General features: G+C 34.6%; 1 protein-coding gene across 1 annotated transcript; it reads right to left on the bottom strand.

The window, feature by feature from the left end:
- Positions 1 to 831: 831 nt before the first annotated feature.
- Positions 832 to 24,090, bottom strand: LOC100370601 (very-long-chain (3R)-3-hydroxyacyl-CoA dehydratase 2-like). The gene is made up of 6 exons (XM_002733752.4): positions 23,978 to 24,090; positions 15,607 to 15,724; positions 14,701 to 14,808; positions 10,363 to 10,524; positions 7,780 to 7,918; positions 832 to 5,446 (listed from the first exon to the last, which is right to left on the bottom strand). Exons 1-6 carry the CDS (start codon positions 24,067 to 24,069, stop codon positions 5,367 to 5,369), a joined length of 699 nt encoding a protein of 232 aa, XP_002733798.1. The 5' UTR covers positions 24,070 to 24,090; the 3' UTR covers positions 832 to 5,366.
- Between the last annotated feature and the right edge of the window lie 289 nt (positions 24,091 to 24,379).

Raw genomic sequence — 24,379 nt, 5'->3', positions numbered from 1 at the left:
TTGTAGGGGACGTATTTGGGACTCCCTCGACTCTTTTCATCGATATCAGCCCTGTAACCGCGAATGTCTTTCTTTGCACACACACACTACAGAAATTATTGGTATGTTTACGCAAAGTCCCTCCCCTCTCGCGCACACCCCAGCTCGTGCGATTCGCACTCGCTCGGATCGGACCGCTTCGTGGAGCGCCGACGATGTCCCCTGAGATGAACGGACGGACAAACAGCTCACAGCATATCATTTCTTATTAGCTCCACGATATCACTTACATGATCAACTCCGTAATTACATAAACATACCTAGAGATTGAACAAATAACTCGGGATTAACACCTTACATTTGCATAAACCCATGACTGACAGCCAGTTTGAGCAGTAAAAACGACTGTTTGAATCATGCTTTTCCGTCGCTTTTACGCGGAAATCGCACTGACATCGCACCAAACTCGTAAATTAATATCGCAGTTGTATCGCGGACATATTCATGTTTGTGTACAACATGAAAATAAAGCACCACAGGCGTTAAGATTGCCGAAAAGAGTGATTTTGCAGAGCACCCCAAAGAGATGTTTCACGCTTGAGTGTCATTTGCATACTGAAAAGTGGCGGCCATCTTTCCTTTTATACACCCAGACCCGCGGTTTAAGACGAGTTGAGAATGCCCAAGGCGCGACCTTACGGGGGGTCCAGCCATGCTCCCCTTTAGAGATTTAGGCCCTCGTAACGTAATTTCCGGCATTTTGAGAGGCAATTTTTGCTGACACACAGGGTTTCAGCTTGCCTTGTAGATTAAATTGACAAACGTTTCGAAGAGAAGACGCATCTTGGGCACTTCACTCTAAACATATGCATATTTATTCGGGATACATATTCTCTGAATATCACACAGAAAATATCTATTGAATTCGACTTTACTCACACATTTCCCCATCCCCGCAGTTTATTTTCTAACACCCCCACATTGGCATGTAGTATATGGATAGTATCGCCCGTTCCCTTGGTCAAACCATACATAAAGTAATAACGCTTTTAGGCGTTCTAATTGTAGACATCTCAGGGTTTGTAGGTAGGTAGCCGATGGACATCAAGTCCCACACATTACATCAGGGAACAACATTTTTTCGGGGGGGGGGGTTTCTCTGAATAAAATATGGTACGTAAGCTGAAGTAAAAAAATCGCGTTAAGGGGTTATTTAGTTATTTATTGTGTATACGCGTGTACCGAATGTAACTTAAAATATAGTAATAAAGTGTGAAATACAGAATCTCATCAATTCATGTTACCTGAACTTGAAAACAGTATGATTTTAGTATGTATTTTAAGTTTCTGCACAGAAATAAGTACGTCTTTACTGGCTTTTTTGAAAAGCTACTTGTTAGCATGGGTACCAGGTCTGACTTGGAATTATTGACACAGTACATCTCTTTATTATGGAGCTACATGAAAATGAACAGATTGCCACTCGTCTCTTTATAGACCGTTATGGAAACGACAATTGCTTGATCTTGCGTACAATGCTCATTACAGGCATCTCCAAGTGAGTGATGGTTGCTCCATAGAAATGCATAGCAAATACAATTTGCTTCTTTTCCTGATCTATTATTAGTAAAATCATTAAACCAATGTTTTGGATAGCTCGAAATAGGTTTAGTATGGTGCTCTAATTTACTTCTGATTATTCTATTTAAAATTATCTGAACATAAAAGGTGTGGATCAAGAGCACGTTTTGAAAACAAATTTTCTCCACTTCCAGACTGGTCTATATAGGAACTGTGGATAGTTTATATAGGACTCTAACAAGATGTACAAGTGAAACTGCACCTACGTGGCAAGTGCCATATCCCATCCATGCCAACAAAACACTAAATCATAGAGATGTACTGACCAACTAATTTCATTGTCAAACATGCTGTTGTATTTTTATATTAACTTTATGTCGATTGAAGATACAGAAAGTAATTTGTGCGTCTGTGCGAGCAAAAAGATTTGGTAAATATCTCACTGCAAAATCGCACCAATTGACATTTATTAGTTTACTTTTTGAGATTACGAAAGTAAAGATCTCTTAATACTTTCAAGAAAATGACATACTGTAAAAGGACTAATTATTCACTGGGTTTTAATTTTGCTTATTTTAATAGCTAAATTAAAACCCAGTGAATATGTAAAATTTAGCATAGAACACATTATCTATATGATAAAACCGTGAATTTAAAACCCACTGAATATGCCTGAAATGCTAAACCAGTGAAATTTAAACCCAGTGAAAATTAGTCATTTTACAGTAGTGGGAGTGTATCTTGATGTACCGGTATACAGATATTCAATAATGACAGTTACCATTACAGCCAATATATCAGAGCCATAAAGCATACCCCACCTACTATATACAGTGAACTGCTTAAATTTTGCTAAGTGTTAGTGACTTTAGTAAAATTTTGTCTTCACAAAATCATGAAAATTCTCTGTAGCAAAAGTATTTACGGTATACACGTTTATGAGCAAATACACATTAGATAGCTGATGGAAGATGTCTGTTTCAATATTTGATTGAATGTTACTTTTCTAGGGATACATCTTTTTCCATGTTTGTATATTCTATTTGGATTTAATTCAATCTACAATTTATGTCACAGAGTTCAACAGATGGCCAGATATATTGGACTGGTGGTGTCTGCTACAATATAACACTTTGGCAGCAATATTAATTTGTGTTGAACAGAGATGTTAATCCAAAAGTTAATTTTGCATTCACCATAAAGATATACTGGTTTTATACTATGTATATTAACAGAGGTTATTTTACTGAAAAATGCATTGTAATAAACCAAGAAAAATGAAATCATACAGAAAATTGAATTTCAATAAAAAGTTTTTCGCTGACCTTGAAGGAAAATAAAATTGAAGAGAAAAATAAAATATTGATACATCTGGTTTTCAAAAATTACTAAATATATTAATTAACTTCAAATCAGCGAATGGGAATAACACACCACACTATTATTATTAGAAAGAGTGATAGCAAAGAATGTATCTACATCCAGTGGTTATTGCTCTGCAAATCACAAATCACCTTATATAGAATGTAATTAGCATAATTCCAAATAAGGCAAATAGTTTTTAAAAAAGAAAGTCAAGTAATTGCATGCTGGCACTAATCAAGGCAAATATTTTATATGGAAGCACTAATTAAATAATTCAGCTCTAACGATGATTCCCTACTTGATCTGTATATATTTCTGACTGACAAATCACACATAACCATATAAGAAATTTAGTTTGCATGATTCCAAATAAGACAAGCAAGCTAATTTGCATTTAAAGAAAACAATTAAGTATTTGCTATTTTTTTTCAAATGTGGTTTAAAATTAGAATATTTTAAACACATTTTATTTGTTATGTAAAGGATTGTCTAAATAAATTCTAGAAATGTCATCCAAGTCGTACGGGTTGTACTACTGATACATCACAGTTGTCGCATAGGGCACTGAAATACTGCAGTAGTCAAAACTGCACTACTGAAACACCGTAGTCATTGCACAGCACATTAAAACACTGTAGTAGTTACGCAATGCATTGAAACACTGCAGTAGATGTGCAGCATAACTCAAATTTTGTGTAAACAATGTCTTTTGCAGATATTATGCAATGCGGCAACTGTGGTGTATAATGTCAGAATAACGAAAGGCCATGATATATTTTAAGTCAAAGATCCTTTACAGTGATTATTGCTTGCTGTATAAACCCAACCACCCCTATACATGTATATACACCTTTTAAATTTCATTAGTATCATGTAGTAAGAACATGTCATGTAAGTAGCATTTCTTGTTATAACCTCAAGAGATCTATGTGACCAACCCTATTAGTATATTATAGCTATATCATTATTTTAGATTATTATTTTTTAAATTTGTAAACATAATCAACAACCAGGTTGTGTGCCAGGAGGCTCTACAGCCAGCCCATGTGTGTGCCAGGAGACTCTACAACCAGGTCATGTGTGCTAGGAGACTCTACAACCAGGTCATGTGTGCCAGGAGGCTCTACAACCAGGTCATGTGTGCCAGGAGACTCTACAAACCAGGTCATGTTTGGGCTGACTGTTACAACCTTGGGAAATTGACGAGTGTTATCCCAAAAAAGCAAATTAATCAGGTGCACAATTTACATATTAAGAGAAAAGTTCCCAGTTTTCATGTAAATCTTGGCCCTCTATCTTACAAATGACTGTTTTAAAAGTTACCCCATCACACAAAAAGTTTGAAAAAAAAAAGATTTATTTCAGTTTATTGTAAAGCCGTTATTTTTGTCTTGATCACCAAATAAAGACATAATTAGTCTGTCACAAGATCCACTCATTGCAGATAAATCCATAGATCTTGGATAGAAATCCAAACTTGAGAGGAACTTTGACCTCCAACTACCAAGAATATCGCACACAAGGCCAAAATACTGATGTGATAATCTCAGTTCTGTGGAGACTACAGGGTCAGATTAACCAATTTATAAAAGGCACCATGATATATTTCAATACAGAGCGTAATCACCTTCGTTGTGACAAAGTGTAACACATATCACAACTTTATCGAAGTGTACCACCAGTTATACCGATTTTACTGAACAGACACAAGAAAGATTGATTTTGCCAAAATGAAAAATATTTCCCATCTGCATATTATCATAAATACTGACCATGTGACATTTTCCTTAAATTTGTACAACTATATTAATTTTATAAGTATTGCATGGATTGTTACCATACGTGTATGGATTGTTACTATATGTGTAATAGTCAGTAAGTGGATATATCTGCTAACATCTAATTAGCTACTATAAGTGTCAATAGCTCATTAGCTACGAAATATCTTAATAGCCAATAAACTGTTAAACGTCTTATAGCTAATTAGCCGACACATGAGTTAATAGCCAATTAACAGATACAAGTATTGATAGCTAATTAGCCGATACATGTGGTAATTTGTGTAAACATTGCATTGGATTGTATTGGAAGTAATGTCATGCAATACATTGTGGGACAATGTCTACTTGTTTGATGTCACTGGACATCTTGAAAAGAAATTTTTACTCTGTATGTCACAAGAGTGCACTGGAAGTAAACTGTTGGCATATGCATCATTAGATACCAATGCATTACGGGGAGAAATGATCATCTGTGATGTTGGTGGGTTGCAGTGCATTATGGGAAAGAATACCATCTTCTGTGATGTTGGTGGGTTGCAGTGCATTGTAGGAAAGAATGACCATCTTCTGTGATGTTGGTAGGCTGCAGAGGACTGGATCTTGTTCAGACTAATTTGAATATTGCATAGATTTTGTTATAATTCCCATTGGAATGCCTTGTTAATCTCGTTTACTGACCACTTGGCCACCAATTATTTTCTTCCTCTGTCGTATCATATGAGAATACAATCTGGGAAACACTGTGGAAAAAACAAACATGGTTTAATATGTAAAAACAACTCAACTCAAAAATAGATGTTTATTATATCATTATGCGACATACACTAGCCTGTCAAAAATAAATATTGCATCAAAGTAAATTTGACATGCTTTGTTCTTTCCAGTTGTACAACACACAAAGCCTTGCATACAATGGTTTTAAACCATGCATGCTAAATAAGTGAGATCACAAAAAAAAAAAAGAAACACAAAACAGCTATAGGGTAAAAAAAATATGGAGTCCCACATTTCTAGTTTGTTTTTACAATGGTTTGTAAACTATATGCGAGAGTGCATCACAATAAATACAACCATAAACAGTATCGCATGTACCATATTTGACTGAAACCCCAAATTTGAATAAAACCAGGTCATCAGATGTTACCTTGATCATTTTTTGACTTTTTAAAATGATAAAAATACAGAGACTATCATAAATTTGGCAGGAATTTTTAACAATGAGCTAGGGCACTTAAAAACTAACATTTTTTGTTTTAGTTGAGGTCAGTGGGTCACAGAGTCAGTCGAACACAGTATAATGCAATACACAAGTCAGAAGAGATGCTGAATTGTTCGAGTTACAGACATCAAGTTACGAAAACATTGAGTTACAATTACATATTTCAGAAACCATGCCCACTTTGGCGAAGTCACGCCCAAATTGTAACTTGATGTCCAATTTAACAGTTAACAAGTCATTGTCAATGACACGTCCCCGTTCCGTTCATATTTGAGTGACATATACATTCAAAGCAGATCATGACCGAAATGCACCTGCATATGTACAACACATTGTGCTAAATCTGAACAAAATCCATCCATGCATGACTGAGATCCGGTTCTGGAATTGTGAAAATACGTGATTTTGATGCATTTTCGGCCTTAAAATGGCCATCATTCCGCTATTGTTAAGCAGATCATGAAACAAATGCACATATCTATTTGTGACATGATGTACCATGTGTGTGTGAAGTTTGAACTTGATCAATCCAGACATGTCTTGGATACGGATCCAGAACTGAATTCTTTAACAAAATGGCTGCCAGTCGGCCATTTTGAACTTGATCCGAAAAAAAAAAAGACGTGCATCAAGGTCCTATTATGTTTAATGTATGTACCAAATTTGAACAAAATCCATCCATGCATAACTGAGATACGGGTCCGGAATGGTGAAAATGTGCGATTTCAATGCATTTTCGGCCTTAAAGCGGCCCCCATTTGGCTATCGTTAATGAGATCATGAAACAAATGCACATACAAATTTGTGACATGATGTACCTTGTGTGTGTGAAGTTTGAACTTGATCAATCCAGACATGTCTCGGATACGGATCCAGAACTGAATTCTTTAAAACAAAATGGCCGCCAGTCGGCTATTTCGAACTTGATCCGAAAAAAAAATGACGTGCATCAAGGTCCTATTATGTTTAATGTATGTACCAAATTTGAATGAAATCCGTCCATGCATAACTGAGATCCGGGTCCGGAATGGTGAAAATGTGCGATTTCAATGCATTTTCGGCCTTAAAGCGGCCGCCATTTGGCTATCGTTAATGAGATCATGAAACAAATGCACATACATATTTGTGACATGATGTACCTTGTGTGTGTGAAGTTTGAACTCGATCAATCCAAGCATGTCTCAGATACGGATCCAGAACTGAATTCTTTAAAACAAAATGGCCGCCAGTCGGCCATTTCGAACCCGATCCAAAAAAAAAAAAGACGTGCATCAAGGTCCTATTATGTTTAATGTATGTACCAAATTTGAACGAAATCCGTCCATGCATAACTGAGATCCGGGTCCGGAATGGTGAAAATGTGCGATTTTGATGCATTTTCGGCCTTAAAATGGCCGCTATTCGGCTATCGTTAATCGGATCATGAAAAAAATGCATGTGCATATGTCCCATATAATGTGTGATGTATGAGTGAAGTTTGAACTTAATCGGTCCATGCATGTTCGAGATACAGGTGATCACGGACGCACGGACGGACGGACGGACGCACACAGGGCAAAACATAAGTCCCCGTTTTCGGACTGCATCCGAACGGGGACTAACAAAGCTTTGAGTTACAGGTAACATATATTTTTATTAAACGTCCACATTTAGGAACTCGATCTTTAAATAACAGTTAACCAAATTTCAAGTTACGGGCAACATAGATTTTTTGTTTTGTTTAATGTTCAAATTTAAGTAACTCAAATTGTTATTATCGGTTAACCAAACTTCAAATTACGGAAAATGAACAACGATAAACAAAAAAAAAATTTGAACAATTCAGCATTTTAAGTCAGAAACCCCTTAACTTACCTGGTATATACATTACCATAATGAATATAACAAAATAGGAATAATTAAATGATATATTATAATCATTGGGTAATGTGATGGTGTAGATATCTGATTCCTTGATGTAAGGCAGAGATGCATAGAATGTGGACATCTCACCCTGTAACAATTGATAAACAAGACATGTGATGTTAGATAAATGAAATGAAACAGTCCAGATTTTCTCAAACATTTCAGCCATTAGCATGACACATTTGCATTGTCATATTGTATAACGAGGAGAATTAATTAAACTAGTAACATGGGAAATAACAAGTAAGAAAATATAGCTGCATAGCAGCGATGACGGGTTTCGAGCCTGCGTGGCTCATGGCAAATTGCACTTGCTCGATGTGATTATTTGACGAATGTTTCATGTCTAGAATGCAAGATGGCAGACAAACTACACAATATATGGAATATGATAAACGTAAAGAAAGAATTCCACATATTGAATTTTGTATCAGTCTGGCAAATAGTTCATGAGTTATAGAACTTTTTCACTTTTACTAAATACAAGATGGCTGCCAAAGGAAGCCATTTTTAAAAATCTACTTCAGTAACTTTGTAGAGCTATTAACTGAAATACTATATGCTTAAATTGATTGACAAACAAGCAAACAGTTTTTTAGAAGATAATTTTTTGTGGTTTTTTTGATAAATTCAAGATGGCCCCGAAACCACTTGAACCATGGGAAATATTTTCATGAACACATAACCATCTTATTCAAGGGATGCTATATGCCAACTTTGGTTTCAATCTGGCAAATTGTTCACGAGTTATAGCATAATTTCACGTTTTACTAAATCCAAGATGGCTGCCAAAGGTAGCCATTTTTCAAAAATCTGTTTTAGTAAATTTGTAGAGCTATCAACAGATATACTATATGCTGAATAGCTTTTCAAACAAGCAAGCAGTTCTTAAGAAGATAATTTGTTGAGGTTTTTTGCATTTTGTTGATAAATTCAACATGGTCGCCAAAACCACTTGAATCATGGGAAATATTTTCATGAACACATAATCATCTTATTGAACGGATGTTGTATGCCAAGTTTTGTTTAAATCTGGCAAATCGTTCATAAGTTATAGCGTACTTTCACTTTTTACTAAATCCAAGATGGCTGCCAAAGGAAGCCATTTTTCCCAAAATCTGCTGCAGTAACTTTGTAGAGCTATCAACAGAGATACTATATGCTAAATTGCTTTTCAAACAAGGAAGCAGTTTTTAACATGATAATTTATTGAAGTTTTTTGCATTTTTGTGATAAATTCAACATGGCCGCCAGAACCACTTGAATCATGGGAAATATTTTCATGAACACATAATCACCTTGATGAGTGGATGTTGTATGCCAAGTTTTGTCGAAATCTGGCAAATTGTTCATAAGTTATAGCGTAATTTCACTTTTCACTAATCCAAGATGGCTGCCAAAGGAAGCCATTTTTCAAAAATCTGCTTTAGTAACTTTGTGCAGCTATCAACAGAGATACTATATGCTAAATTGATTGTCAAACAAGCAAGCAGTTTTTAAGAAGATAATTTTTTGAGGTTTTTTGCAATTTTTTGATAAATTCAATATGGCCGCCAAAACCACTTGAATCATGGGAAATATTTTTATGAACACATAATTATCTTATTGAAGGGATGTTGTATGCTAACTTTGGTTTAAATCTGGCAAACAGTTCATGAGTTATAGCGTACTTTCACTTTTTACTAAATCCAAGATGGCTGCCAAAGGAAGCCATTTTTCAAAAATCTGCTTCAGTTACTTTGTAGAGCTATGGCCATAGGTGCTGCAAAGCAAATTTCTAATCACATGAATGAGTCATTTTTAAGAAGAAGATTTTAAAAGTTTTTTGTCAATTTTCACAAAATCCAATATGGCGACCAATGTCACATGACCGCTAAAGATTTTATTGCTGATATTTGCTAGACATGAGCCAATGATGCCACACAAAAAAACCGGAAGTTCCTAGACCCTCAGAAAGTGGTGCAATTGAGCACTTCCGGTTTGTGTTCTACCTAACATGGCGGCCAGGTCATGTGACCTACATAGCTGTTTTGGGGGTATGCACCACAACTCATGGCTCTTTATCAGCATGCAAAATAGCAAATAAATTGCAGCATTATTTTTCAAGTTACAGTGCTTAGAAAAAACGGTGGAAAAATAATGAGAATAATAATAAACATAGCAATTACAATAGGGTTTCGACCCATCTGGGCTCGAAACCCTAATTAAGAAAGGTTACTAAACATGATATTATAACTACATATATATCATCTGACAGCTTAGATGTAGGCGAATACAGTAGTACATATGCTGTACGAATGTTCGTTGGCGATCCGTTCTGCTAGGATTGCCCTTAAAATCACTTTTATGTATGTGACACTGTCAGTGTTTTGTTCTATGTCTTCACGTAATAACTCTATTGTGATTTTTTTGGCTGGGCAAATCACCATCTAAATTACCGTCTGGTCTAATGAATTACCTGTTGGTAAATTTTTCATTTTTGACTATCCTGACTTTGGTAAGATAGAGGAAGAATATTTTGAAAATACTCACCATAACACCTAGCGGATACAGAACAATAAAGAAAGTATATCTACACCACGTAATTAAATACGGTAGTCTATTCATTAGGCCAAATGTATAAAATGCATATCGTATCATTTCGGTCGGAGTCCATGCTGCTACAGACATAGTTACACCAATGTTATCTTGCACCTAACAAACAAACAAGACAAGTTCATTGAACGAAAAACTTTCAGTTTCCTGGGTTTCTCATCATGTTTGAAAAAAACATGAAGAGGTGGGTGGATGAGTGAGTGAAGAAGGGAGGAGATGCAAGGAAGGGTGAGGAAGAGGGTGGGAGGGTTAGAGTGCTATAGCATAACATGTCAGGACCAAGGGATTATCTAAAACTCCCACACTGTTAAAGAAGCCTAATACATGAGTGACTAACCTAAGGTATAGATGTAGGTTTGTGGGCTCTTGGGAGTGATATTTTTTTTTTTTGCTTTTTATTATCCAAACAGTCTTGGCTATAGACTGTTAAAATTTCGCAGCATTGTGAATAGTGGAACATAGTAAAAAGACAATTTTAAAATAATTTGAATGCTTAGCACGATTTAGCAAGACTGTACATAAATAATCAAAAAGAAACAAGGTGAAAAAAAATAATGACGAGATCTCCATATTATGCACTATATTTAACTTTTTACAAAACAATAATAGGTTTGAATTTGGGACTGTTACAGGCATTTTAATTATGAGCATTAGCAAAATTCTTACTGAGTGAATGGTTATGCAAATTAACCATTATCTCCCCTTGTGTTTTTTAAATTACCAGGGAAGTTCAAACCTAAATAGCTCTCACAATTGTTTATTTCAAGTGAAACTTTCACACTACGTTCATCAGTTGTTAGTAACAAATCGGCGTCCAGTATATAGTATGTTTTGTTTTCATATTACAAAGTTGTCAAGCAGAATGTGTGCCGTATATTCAATCCCGCTCAGTATTTCACACTTTGAATGTCATTGTACACATAGCGATCGCCATTGGGTGGGTTGAGCCTAAATTTGTTGAGATCTCCGGTGAAATGTACTGTGCACAGTTAGACGCCCCGGTTGAAATGAGCCGTAATATTTTGACAGGTTTAATTCAACTACAGATGAGAAAATAAACTAGCAGCCTGTCGGCTGAGATAGCTCCGCTGTTAGCAATGCACATTTCAATTAAAGAACTGAAGATATCATCAACAAATGAACAATATGTATAGTATTAAAGCAATCAGACTTGCTGTTTTCAACAAAAATTTGAAAATATAACAAATATAACAAAATCATCAAGAAATGAACAAATCTGAGAGAGGTCTACCTGTAGTACCTATGTAGTATATATAATATCAAAGCAATTGGACCTGCGGTTTTTAACAAGAAGTCGTAAATATCACTTTTTACCAAAAATGACAAAAATATTCATGAAAATTAGAGAATTAAAGATATCATCACGAAATGAACAAATCTGAGAGAGGTCCACATGTAGTACCTAGATATGTAATATCAAAGCAATTGGGCTAGCGGTTTTCAGGAAGAAGTCGAAAATAGCATTTTTGACCAAAAAATGACAAAAATATTTGCTATAAATAAGACAATTGAACATATCCACACGAAATGAACAAATCTGAGAGAGCACCACCCAAGGTACCTTCCTAGAAAGTTTCACAGCTATACAGTATGTGGTTTTTAAGAAGAAGTTGAAAATGTAAAGTTGACGACGGCGACGGACGCCAATGGACAATCAGTAATACTATAAGCTCCGCTCGACAGCGGAGCTAATAAAAAAATAAATTATTTAACAGTATACCACTGGAAGCTGCCAGGCTAGAAGTTTTCGACATGTTGCGGGATAAGGGTAAAAGTTTACTTATCATTTACAACTGTATGTTTTTTTTTTATTCCGCTTGCATGCTGAAGTGTCTACGTCTTTTTTTTTTTTTTTTTGTAGTTTGCAAGGCTAGCATGCCTCGGTTTCCTATATTTTAAAATCGATTTTTGAGTTTGTTGCAACATTGATAATGCCACAAAATTTTAACACTATCTAGCCTAAACTGTCTGGGTAAAAAAAAGGCCAAAAAAAAAATGTTTCACATCAAGTGCCCACAAACCTGCATCTATACCTTAAGGACTAAACTATGACAATTCTTGGAATAGAGACATAACAAGTTAGTTTACGATTAGCAAGTTTAGATTTCTTTTATCAAACCACAACTGGATCGTGGACAGTGCTATCAATATACAAGTTATGCATATACAGGTCATGTAACCATTATTATGTGTTACATCAACAAAACAGAAAGATGTATACAGTGTCCTTGCATGGATATCAGTTATTTAAAGGGTGGTGGTCAGCACACTGCACATGTGTGACATTTGTGTTGATAAACATTGATTTTCCCACAATCCAGTGCGCTCTTTTAATGGAAATCACAAGTACGAGTTTTTCCCTGGTGTCACTTGCACTGATAACCACAGACAACTCCTTTGAAACTTCCAATCAATCAGTTTATACTCGTTGGTCTATGCAACAGACAACTCCTTTGAAACTTCCAATCAATCAGTTTATACTCGTTGGTCTATGCAACAGACAACTCCTTTGAAACTTCCAATCAATCAGTTTATACTCGTTGGTCTATGCAACAGACAACTCCTTTGAAACTTCCAATCAATCAGTTTATACTCGTTGGTCTATGCAACAGACAACTCCTTTGAAACTTCCAATCAATCAGTTTATACTCGTTGGTCTATGCAACAGACAACTCCTTTGAAACTTCCAATCAATCAGTTTATACTCGTTGGTCTATGCAACAGTCAAAGTTGCAATCTTTGTTAAAATGAGACCTATATCTCGCACATGCGTGGTGCGACGACTACTGTCCTTTAAAAACACTGGGTGGGGGTAATAGTTATACTATTTTTAGATGCTGTGAAAGAGAGAAGTTGCATCTGTGGCAATGTGAGAGTTGTTCGTCTCTTTTGACCTTAAATTAACCTTTTCACCACCACTTACCTCTTTTTAACACAAATTCACAAAATAATCCTGTTTGCAATTTCTTTCAGAAGATTAGGACAAATAGCCAAATTTGTGAGGTAAAAACTAAAAATTGACTCAAATTTTGTTGGCTCAAAAATTAGGGTTCATTTCCAGAAATATTGAAAACAAGCAGCCTATCGGCTGAGATAGCTCCGCTGTTAGCAATGCACATTTCAATTAAAGAACTGAAGACATCATTAGAAAATGAACAATATGTATAGTATTCAAAGAAATTGGACTTACAGATTTTAACAAGAAGTCGAAAATATCACTTTCTACCAAAAATGACAAAAATATTCACCAAAATTAGAGAATTGAAGATATCATCACGAAATGAACAAATCTGAGAAAGATCTACATGTAGTATCTATATATGTAATATCAAAGCAATTGAATTTTTGGTTTTTAACAAGAAGTCGAAAATATCACTTTTTACCAAAAATTACAAAAATATTCACCAAAATTAGAGAATTGAAGATATCATCACAAAATGAACAAATCTGAGAGAGGTCCACATGTAGTACCTATATATGTAATATCAAAGCAATCAAACTTACAGTTTTTAACAAGAAGTCGAAAATATCACTTTTTACCAAAAATGACAAAAATATTCACCAAAATTAGAGAATTGAAGATATCATCACAAAATGAACAAATCTGAGAAAGGTCTACATGTAGTATCTATATATGTAATATCAAAGCAATCGGACTTACAGTTTTTAACAAGAAGTCGAAAATATCACTTTTTACCAAAAATGTCAAAAATATTCACCAAAATTAGAGAATTGAAGATATCATCACAAAATGAACAAATCTGAGAAAGGTCTACATGTAGTATCTATATATGTAATATCAAAGCAATTGAACTATTGGTTTTTAACAAGAAGTTGTAAATATCACTTTTTACCAAAAATGATAAAAAATATTCACCAAAATTAGAGAATTGAAGATATCAACATGAAATGAACAAACCTAAGAGAGGTCTACCCAAGGTACATATACACCAAGTATCAAAGCATTCAGGCTTGTAGTTTTCAAGAAGAAGTCGAAAAAGTAAAACATTGACACGGACGACGACGGACAATCACTCATATGATAAGCTCCGCTCGACAAAGTCGACAGCGGAGCTAATAAAAAAAGTGCAAAAAAATTTGAGCAAGAAAGTCTGGTGGTGAAAAGGTAAAACCGGAGACTACGGTACATTCGTTGACATCATGGTAATTTAGGAATAAGTTAAACAGACATTTGTAACTTGGAACAATAATCTAATAACACTAAAGAAATCAAACTTGCACATTATGCCTTACCTCGGGTACACTATAAATGATTCCCCATAATAAAAAGACCCTAGAAAAGACTTGAAATGCTGTTAAAACCACTGACGACGGAACTATACCAATAATAGCATGAACAATCTGAAACAAAAATACAATTATTTGAAGAGGGATATCAACACGAATATACTGATGAGTGATATTTGAGATATCTGTGAATAAAAAATTGGCTAATTTACACAAATTAGATAATTAATATGCACAATTTTCAATCAAAAACTGATCATATATATACTAAGTTTCATGAAATGTCATGATTGGTTCTTGGCATGTCTGACAGACAGACAGACAGACACACAGACAGACACACAGACAGACACACAGACAGACAGACACAGACAGACAGACAGACAGACAGACACACAGACAGACACACAGACAGACACACAGACAGACACAGACACAGACAGACAGACAGACAGACAGACAGACACACAGACACAGACAGACACAGACAGACACAGACACACCCACAGACAGACAGACAGACAGACAGGGTAACCACAAAGACTCCCACTGTGTGCTTCACACATGCAAGTCAAAAGGAGGTTTGTTTCTTTGGAAAGGTTCCAGTTTATAAAGGTTTTAATATTTATTACCAATGTGCTGGATATAAATACACACTTTATGAAAAACCAATTATCATTTTTCAAACTACTTATGCAGTGTATACAAGAAATATTAATAACTCTGTATACATTGTATCTCCATTAAATGTTAAATTTAATCACTTTTCAAGTTTATAATAACTGTGCACTGTAGTTAACTACAGAGCAAAACCACAATAAACATCAGAGGAAATAGCAATATTAGAAACAAGACAGATTTTTTACATAACAAATGGTGTTATGAATTGCAAAGAAGACATGGCAGAGATACCTCTAAGACAGCTGCAGTCTGGAATACTTTCAATGGCATTTCAAATGCTTCATACATTCCATGATAAGTTTTAGTTTCCAGATAATGCTTCACCATGACGATACCTATGGAGGTCCATCTATAAAAGAACACATTCAATTTATTATTAAAGAACCCTTAAAACTTCTCAAAAGAAATTAAAATGATTACAAAACAAAGAAAACATGTACTCACTAGCAAAATTCACAACAATATACAAACAATAATTGCAAAATACAAGATATAACACTGTAATAAGCAAAGGGACAATTTAAAAAAAAAAAGTTAATTTGGAAAGAGGTGATGCTGACTTTTAAGGAAACTGTTTTTAATAAATTTTGCCAGTGATATATGGAACATAAATCATGATGTACTCTACTTAGGTTATCATTCAATAAAAGTAACTGGATAACAATTATTAATCAAAGAAAGCCTAGCAAGAAATCCTGTGTGCTGAGAGTATTGGAGGCATATTTAAAATTATTTCAAAATTTAAGATTAGCCTTAAAACAAGAAGCTTAGTAACTAATATTTGTCTGTTATTTGAGATGCACAATATGAAAACAATGTAATCCACATTGATGAATTTATAATACTCATAGAAAGTATATTTGATTGTACATCTGTGGTTTGCAGTCTAATTTATTCAAGATCACCTTTAAATCTGATTTTTTGGGATATCAGAAAATGGCTAATAATCAACATGCAAGGTGTTCAACATCAAGCTAATCACTTCTATGGATTACTCCAGAGAATGTACCAAATTTCTATGAAATGTTATGATTAAGAATATCATGCAAATTAGGCAATTACTGATAATATGATTGAATTTCAATTCACAACTAATAAGGTCTTTAGCATTGTCTCCATGCACTTATATACCTTCTTATTGAAAATGCAATAATTTTTGTTTCTTGATATATATGGTTTGAAATTGGTTAATTATTAAGCAAATTAGGTTATTGTTAGGGTTGTATTTAAACCCAAAAATTATGTTCACATTGCTTTAGAGTATTTATGTACCAAGATTAACTAAAATAAGTTAAGTACCTGAACCATTGATGGAGAAGCTGAAAACTGACTATTATGAAAATCAGGTGATTAATATGCACAGATTTTAATGTAAAACTAATAAGTTCTGCTCAATGTCACAGAGCATCTATGCACTAAGTTTCATTGAAATGATCTGTGGAAAAGCCGAAAATTGACTACTTATGCAAATTAGATAACTAATATGTACAGATTTTAAACCAAAACTAATCAAGTCTGTGCATTGTCCTCGAGCATCTACATGCATGTACCAAGTTTCACCGAAATGTGAAGTGAAAATTAATATGCACAGATTTTAAGCTGAAACTAATCAGGGCTACGGCATATAACAATAACTCTACACAGTTCAACAACAACCTTTACGCCATGCTACAATAACTCTACACTGTGTAACAATAACTCTACACCATGTAAAAATAACTCTACACCGTGTAACAATAACTCTACACCGTGTAACAATAACTCTACACCGTGTAACAATAACTCTACACCGTGTAACAATAACTCTACACCAAGTAACAATAACTCTACACCGTGTAACAATAACTCTACACCATGTAACAATAACTCTACACCATGTAACAATAACTCTACACCATGTAACAATAACTCTACAGCATGTAACAATAACTCTACAGCATGTAACAATAAATCTACACCATGTAACAATAACTCTACACCATGTAACTCTATACTGTGCAACAATAACTCTACACCTTGTAACAATAACTCTACACCTTGTAACAATAACTCTACACCTTGTAACAATAACTACACTGTGTAACAATAACTACACCATGTAACAATAAATCTACACCATGTAACTCTATACTGTGCAACAATAACTCTATACTGTGTAACAATAACTCTACACCTTGTAACAATAACTCTACACCTTGTAACAATAACTCTACACTGTGTAACAATAACTCTACATCGTGTAACAATAACTCTACACTGTGTAACAATAACTCTACACTGTGTAACAATAACTCTACACCTTGTAACAATGACTCTACACCATGTAACAATAACTCTACACCATGTAACAATAACTCCACACCATGTAACAATAACTCCACACCATGTACATGTATGTAAATGTGTCGAAATGGGCGTAGTGCGAGTGGTTAGTGCTAGTAGCACTAATCCGAAAAAGTACTAGATCTAGTGCTAAAATGGCACTAGATCTAGCGCTAAAATGGCACTAGATCTAGTGCTAAAATGTGCACAGTGCGAGTGGCATTGTTATCGCATTGTCAACAACGTCGAATAATAGGAGGGGCATCCACTTTCATATGCAAACTACAAACAGTATAAAACATTGGCAATATGCGTGAGATGTCCATAATAATACTTTCTTTATATAATACCGGATTCTGCCGTAAATTCGCCCATCCGAAAAATCGCCCTGGGGATTTCACGGCAGATGTGCGCTTATTTAGGGTTCAAAATTTAAAAAAATAATTATCAAATATTTTGGGGGGACATTTTCATTGTATCCAACTACACAGACTTTCTACTTTCTAAGACGAAAGAAACTATTGCAGAATTAACAATAATTAATAATTCTTGCTGAATTAAAAAGTAGACCACCTGAAATGTCATTAAAGTGTCGCCCAGTGTCATTTTTCAAATACATTTGTTTTTATTTTATTGGTAACAAAAGTATATTTTAAACGACGTTTCTAATAAAAACGAACACAACTGCATTAACAATCCCGGCAAATGATCACAGATGCTCAATCCGGACATTCTATGTTTCACAAACGTTGATTATTAGTCAGTAGTGATTATAATAACGCACAAAAAAATAAATTCGATAATTTTTATGAAATTCAAATAAAATTCAACTTAGTTTCATCGTAAGCAAATGATACAAACGCTCGATGCGGTAGGGTATCCGCCATGCACTTCTCTTGCATGAGTTGAGCTAATAGGTCAAATCGCAAATTAACCAATCAAAATGCTGGATGATGCCAACGCGTTCAAATCACCATAGCTCATTTAAATATGTTAATGTTATTGAACGCAACGCGGAAGAGATTTGACGATGTTGTAGTACGCTCTTTTGGCTTGGATTTTGATGGGAAAATGGCATGATTTTTTAAAAAATAAAATCAAAAAAAGCTTAGAAAGAACTCCCGTGTGCTGAGAGTATTGGAGACAACATTAAAAATTAATTCAAAATTACTTGAACTTGATATATTGATGGAAACGCAGAAAATAATTATGCAAATAAGGTAACTAATATGAACAGATTTAAGTGTAAAACTAATAAGGTCTGCACAATGTACCAAATTTCATTGAAACGTGATTAGAACCAACAAATTATTAATTATTATGCTAATTAGAGAATTAATATAAACAGATTTTAACCCAAAATTAATCAGGCTGTCTATTGTCCGAGAGCATTTATGTACCAAGTTTTATTCAAATGTGATGATCAATACTTGAGATATCAGTATTAATTAATTATGTTAATTAGGTGATTAAGAAGCATAAATATTTACCAAAAACTAATATGGTGTATAGTCCTAGGTTCATTGAAATGTGATGGGTACCCTTTAAAAGTTTCATTAAAATCCAATGAGTGGTTTTTTAGACAATGCAACAGCCATAAAACAGCAAAAAAATTAACTAATTATGCAAATTGGGTAATTAATATGCACAATTATTTATCCCAAAATTAATCAGGTCTCTGCATAGTCCTAGAAGATCTATGTCGCAAGTCTCATTGTAATGTGATGATTAGTACCTGAGATACATTTGTATCAGGTGAAAATTAACTAATTATGCTAATAAGGTGATTAATATGCACAAATATTTACCCAAAAACTGATTAGGGGTCTGCACAGTCCTCAAGTAACTATGTACCAAATTTCATTGAAACGTGATCATTACTACTCGAAATATCAAAAGATGAAAATTAATTAATTATGCAAATTAGGTAATTAATACGTACTGATATTACCCTAAAAACTATCAGGTCTGTGCGTTGTCATATGACATCTATGTAAGTTTAATTGAAATGTGATGATTAGTACTTGAGATATCAGTGGAATTCAAAGCCGGAAATTGATTAATCATTATGCAAATTAGGTAATTAATATAAACAGGTTTTTACCCAAAACTAATCAAATCTGCGCATTAGTTCAGAGTATCCATGTGCCAAGTTTCATCGAAATCCAATGAGTGGCTCTTCAAATATCAGTGGAACAGTCATGGAACAGCTTAAAATCAGTTAATTATTATGCAAATTAGGTAATTAATATTCATAGATTTTTACCCAAAACTAATCAAATCTGCGCACTAGTTCAGAGCATCCATGTGCCAAGTTTCATCAAAACAAAATCCAATGAATGGTTCTTCAGATATCAGTGGAACAGTCATAGAACAGCTAAAATCAGCTAATTATCATGCAAATTAGGTAATTAATATTCATGAATTTTTACTAAAACCTAATCAACTCTGCGCATTATCCCAGAGCATCTATGTACCAAGTTTCACAAAAATTTGATTAGTGGTTTTTGAGATAACGGTGGAACAAAAAAAGTGACATACATACATACATACATACATACAGACATACATACATACAGACATACATACAGACATACAGACAGGGTAACTGCAAAGACTCCCTTTTGTGCTTCGCACACGGGAGTCAAAAATAGTTGTTTTCAAAGATGATAAGAAGAATAATTTCACATTGTTTACAGTGATAACAGCTCTTTGTCCAAACGGAGCTTACGCTAGTCAAAATAAACACGCTCTTGAATAAAAACTTAAATAGACTGATTTAGGCATCAGGAACGATTGAAATGTCCGATAAATTACAACAAAATATTTTAAAAAATAAATTTAAAAACTGCCGAAAAATCGCCCTGGACGATTTCTTGGTCCCATTTTTTTTAACGCAACCATACACTGGGTTTGTTTAGCTGTGAGGGTTAAAATACGTATTTCACAACCGGAAATTCAACAGACGAACTTGTTACTTCACATGTTTTAATTATTAGCAACTGTAACAAGAACAAGATTTCGAGAGTCTACAACAAAAAATCCTAAGGGCTCCTAAAAAATATTATTGCAGAGAAAGTGTCTAGACATATATAATATGATCACGTTAAAACATTAAAAAATCGGCGAGGTTACATCATATTCCGTTAGTTCCTCCATGATACAATGTAACAACAGGATTGCGTGAAAATCGCAGTACACACACAACCCACCGAGCTTTACAGGGACCCGGGACTTCCCCACAATACCATTTCATACAGTATATCTATTCACAATTTGTAAAAATTGCGCAGTTCGACCTGCAGTTTCACTGTTTCAGCTAGTTTCCCGGCCGATCGCGTTGTTCCAAAGGTCTATTAGTATTACGACAAACTTGGACAATGACATTCTCAATTTTCCCACTGTAGCACATTTCCAATGAATGAAAGATACAACAATTTTACGTAAATATTAATTTATTTTCAGAGAATCACGGGATGTCTTGATGTCGTTGACAACGCAATATCAATGCCACTCGCACTATGTACATTTTAGCACTAGATCTAGTGCCGTTTTTGCACTAGATCTAGTGCCATTTTAGCACTAGATCTAGTGCCATTTTAGCACTAGATCTAGTAGTTTTTCGGATTAGTGCTACTAGCACTAACCACTCGCACTATGTCCATTTCGACACATTTACATACCTCCGTGTAACAATAACCCTACACCGTGTAACAATAACCCTACACCGTGTAACAATAACCTTACACCGTGTAACAATAACTCTCCACCGTGTAACAATAACTCTACACCGTGTAACAATAACTCTACACCTTGTAACAATAACTCTACATAACTCTACATAGTGTAAAAATAACTCCACACTGAGTAACCATAACTCCGGAATGAAATACATCATAATCAAATGTGTGACGCTGATGGTGCAACAGAAGAAATAGCAAAAACAAGTTGACTAAAAGGACCAACATTAGTATATATAAAGTTTCATTCAAATCTGATGAGTAGTTCTTGAGGTGTTGATGAAACAGACCTACATTGAAATAGGCAGGTAAAACGTAAAGACTCTCAGTTCTGTTTATTTTTTTTAAATAAAACCACCACTATTGCGAGGCTCTGTGAGAAAAATGTGATCCTTATTTATGTATGCATGTCTTTGTATTTTGTTTCTATCTGCCTATTTACTTAATATAGGAAATGAAATGGAACTTTCACAAAGTTGTCATGCTTTTGAAAGAATGTAGTTAGAAACTAAGAACATACATTCAGAAATTCTTCCAGTTGTGGTTTAACAATGCAGCATGTATAGTCCATATAGTCCCTTGAGTATTCCTAGATCTCAATGGGTAATACATATGTTAATACCCTGTACTTACTGATTCTGTGATTAATGTTTTGGATATGTTCCAAATATGCTTCAAATTCTTATGTTGATTTGAATTTGTTATATGTAAGTAATTTATCACATGGAGTTCTCTAAAGGGTCAGTGAAATACACCATCAACATCTATAGTGCGTTTTTATTATTATCAGCATTAATAATCACAACAATGATTAACAAGGTATTCTATGAATTAAATTTAAAAGAGGTGCATAATTTAATAATTTATGAAGGCGATAGAACAATTTACAACTACTTTTATTTTAAAACCAACCCAAAATCTGCACACATGGTAATGCTGTTTATGTAAATAATCTTCACAAATAAAATAAACCTACGCGATACAGTCAGGTAGAAAGCTGTACCTTAGGTGACCACCACATTTATTTAATAGTGATTTAATGTTGCTGGCTGATCAACACAATCTTCTGTGATAACATTGTCCATAATTTGTTTTATTAAGAGCAACACAAATATAAATATTTAATAACAAAACAGCAAACAATGACACTATTTATGTTTGAGTACAAACGACCAGTCACTGTGAATGAACATGTGGGCAGAGTATAAACATGTGCACAGCCTTTAGGATGCCATGATCTTTTGAATGGAGTATATTGTGAGATCAGGAATTCGTGGACAAACTCAGTATTGCCATTGCATTCTGGCATGTGTTGACGGTGGTCACGACGATGTAATTGCCATGGGAATGAATGCATGTGTAGTGTGTGCATGCCTATCACACACTACATGTATGTTTCGAAAATGTTGAATTTCAGTCAAAAGCAGGTGCTGCAGACAATTATTTTTAGCTGAATCGAAAACTCATTTTGAGATTAATTTGCTTAGGAATACACCTAGGTGGGTAAATGAGCTGAGGTATTTTATTTTCCTCTCGACAATACAGCAAAAAAACATTGGATCTGTTTTGAAATGCAGATTTTAGTGACAAATAAAGTTGGCAATGTGATTTTCTGAGTTACCAAATTAAACTAAAATGACATCGATAAATTATTATAAACTGCTGCTGCCATTTTTGACTTCTTTTGGCTGTTTAAGCTACTGTAAAGGGGTTAATTATTCACTGGGTTTTAATTTTGCTTATTTCGCTGACTGGAAAATGCGCTAAATTAAAACCCAGTGAATATGTTAAATTTAGCATAGAACACATTATCTAAATGATAAAACCGTGAATTTAAAACCCATTGAATATGCCTGAAATGATAAATCAGCGAATCTTAAACCCAGTGAAAATTAGTCATTTTACACTATGTTATTTTGAACGCAAAACTGCTAATCTGAATATTCCCATCCAATAATGCCCAGATAAACCATCTCAGTGTTATCTGCATCTACAGCGCAAATATTCGGCACAAGTCATAGTGACAACAGCATCAAAGGGAGTTGGTTTTTTGTTAGCTCTATGGTTGACCCAAGACCCAAAACTGATAACATTCTCACATACATAGCATTGGATGTAACAACAAATATGTTGTGTAATGCTATTCGCTATTTAACCACGATTTTGAAAAACTAGTAATCAAAATTCATCGTGTAAAGTTTTTCCACATTATTCAGTAATTTCATTATAAGGTGAGTGAGAGGGCACAGGCAGATTGTTTTTAGTTTGTCCCTTTGAACCTTGGCCGATCACGGCAGTGCACATGACAACAGTCATGGGATCTGAGGATGCTACATCAGCCAAAAATATTTAATAGTTCAGATCTGTGTACACGACATCATTACACTGTCAGTTCCTTTCCACTGACAGTGACAGCCACCGATGTCACAAACTGAACTTTTAATAGTTTCGTGCACGACTTCATCAACGATGTGGGATACTACTGGGTGAATGGCAACCAACTTATAATGAAATTAAGGCAACCAAGCTGAAGGACTCACCCTGCACACAGGACAACATTATAGAGCACCAAATAAGCTGTTGCCGTTGGTGATATCTTCCGCTTCTTCTCCCCTTGCTCCTCTGCAGCCATCTTGAGAATGCGACCCCAAACTGTTGCATTGTGGGATATACCATTACCTTGTCTGTTTACTCTTTAATTGAAACCGTCAAGAAATGAAGTTTATTGCAACCATTAACAAGACACATGACGAAATCGATTATAGTAATTGGATCATATGTTTAAGAAAATGAGTACTGAACCAAAGGACATGTGAGTATCTATTTTCAATATCTTCCCTCTGAACAAAGTGGTTCATTCCAGGTCGACGCTAATGATGACCACCTAAGTTACAAAAAAGAAAACAGCATTCCACAATAAAATAATTGCTATAACGAGAATT

Source organism: Saccoglossus kowalevskii, chromosome 14, assembly GCF_978046115.1.
Source record: "Saccoglossus kowalevskii chromosome 14, keSacKowa6.1, whole genome shotgun sequence".
Lineage (NCBI taxonomy): Eukaryota > Metazoa > Hemichordata > Enteropneusta > Harrimaniidae > Saccoglossus > Saccoglossus kowalevskii.
Note: the sequence above shows the minus strand (reverse complement) of the source record. Positions and strands in the feature narration are given on the sequence as shown.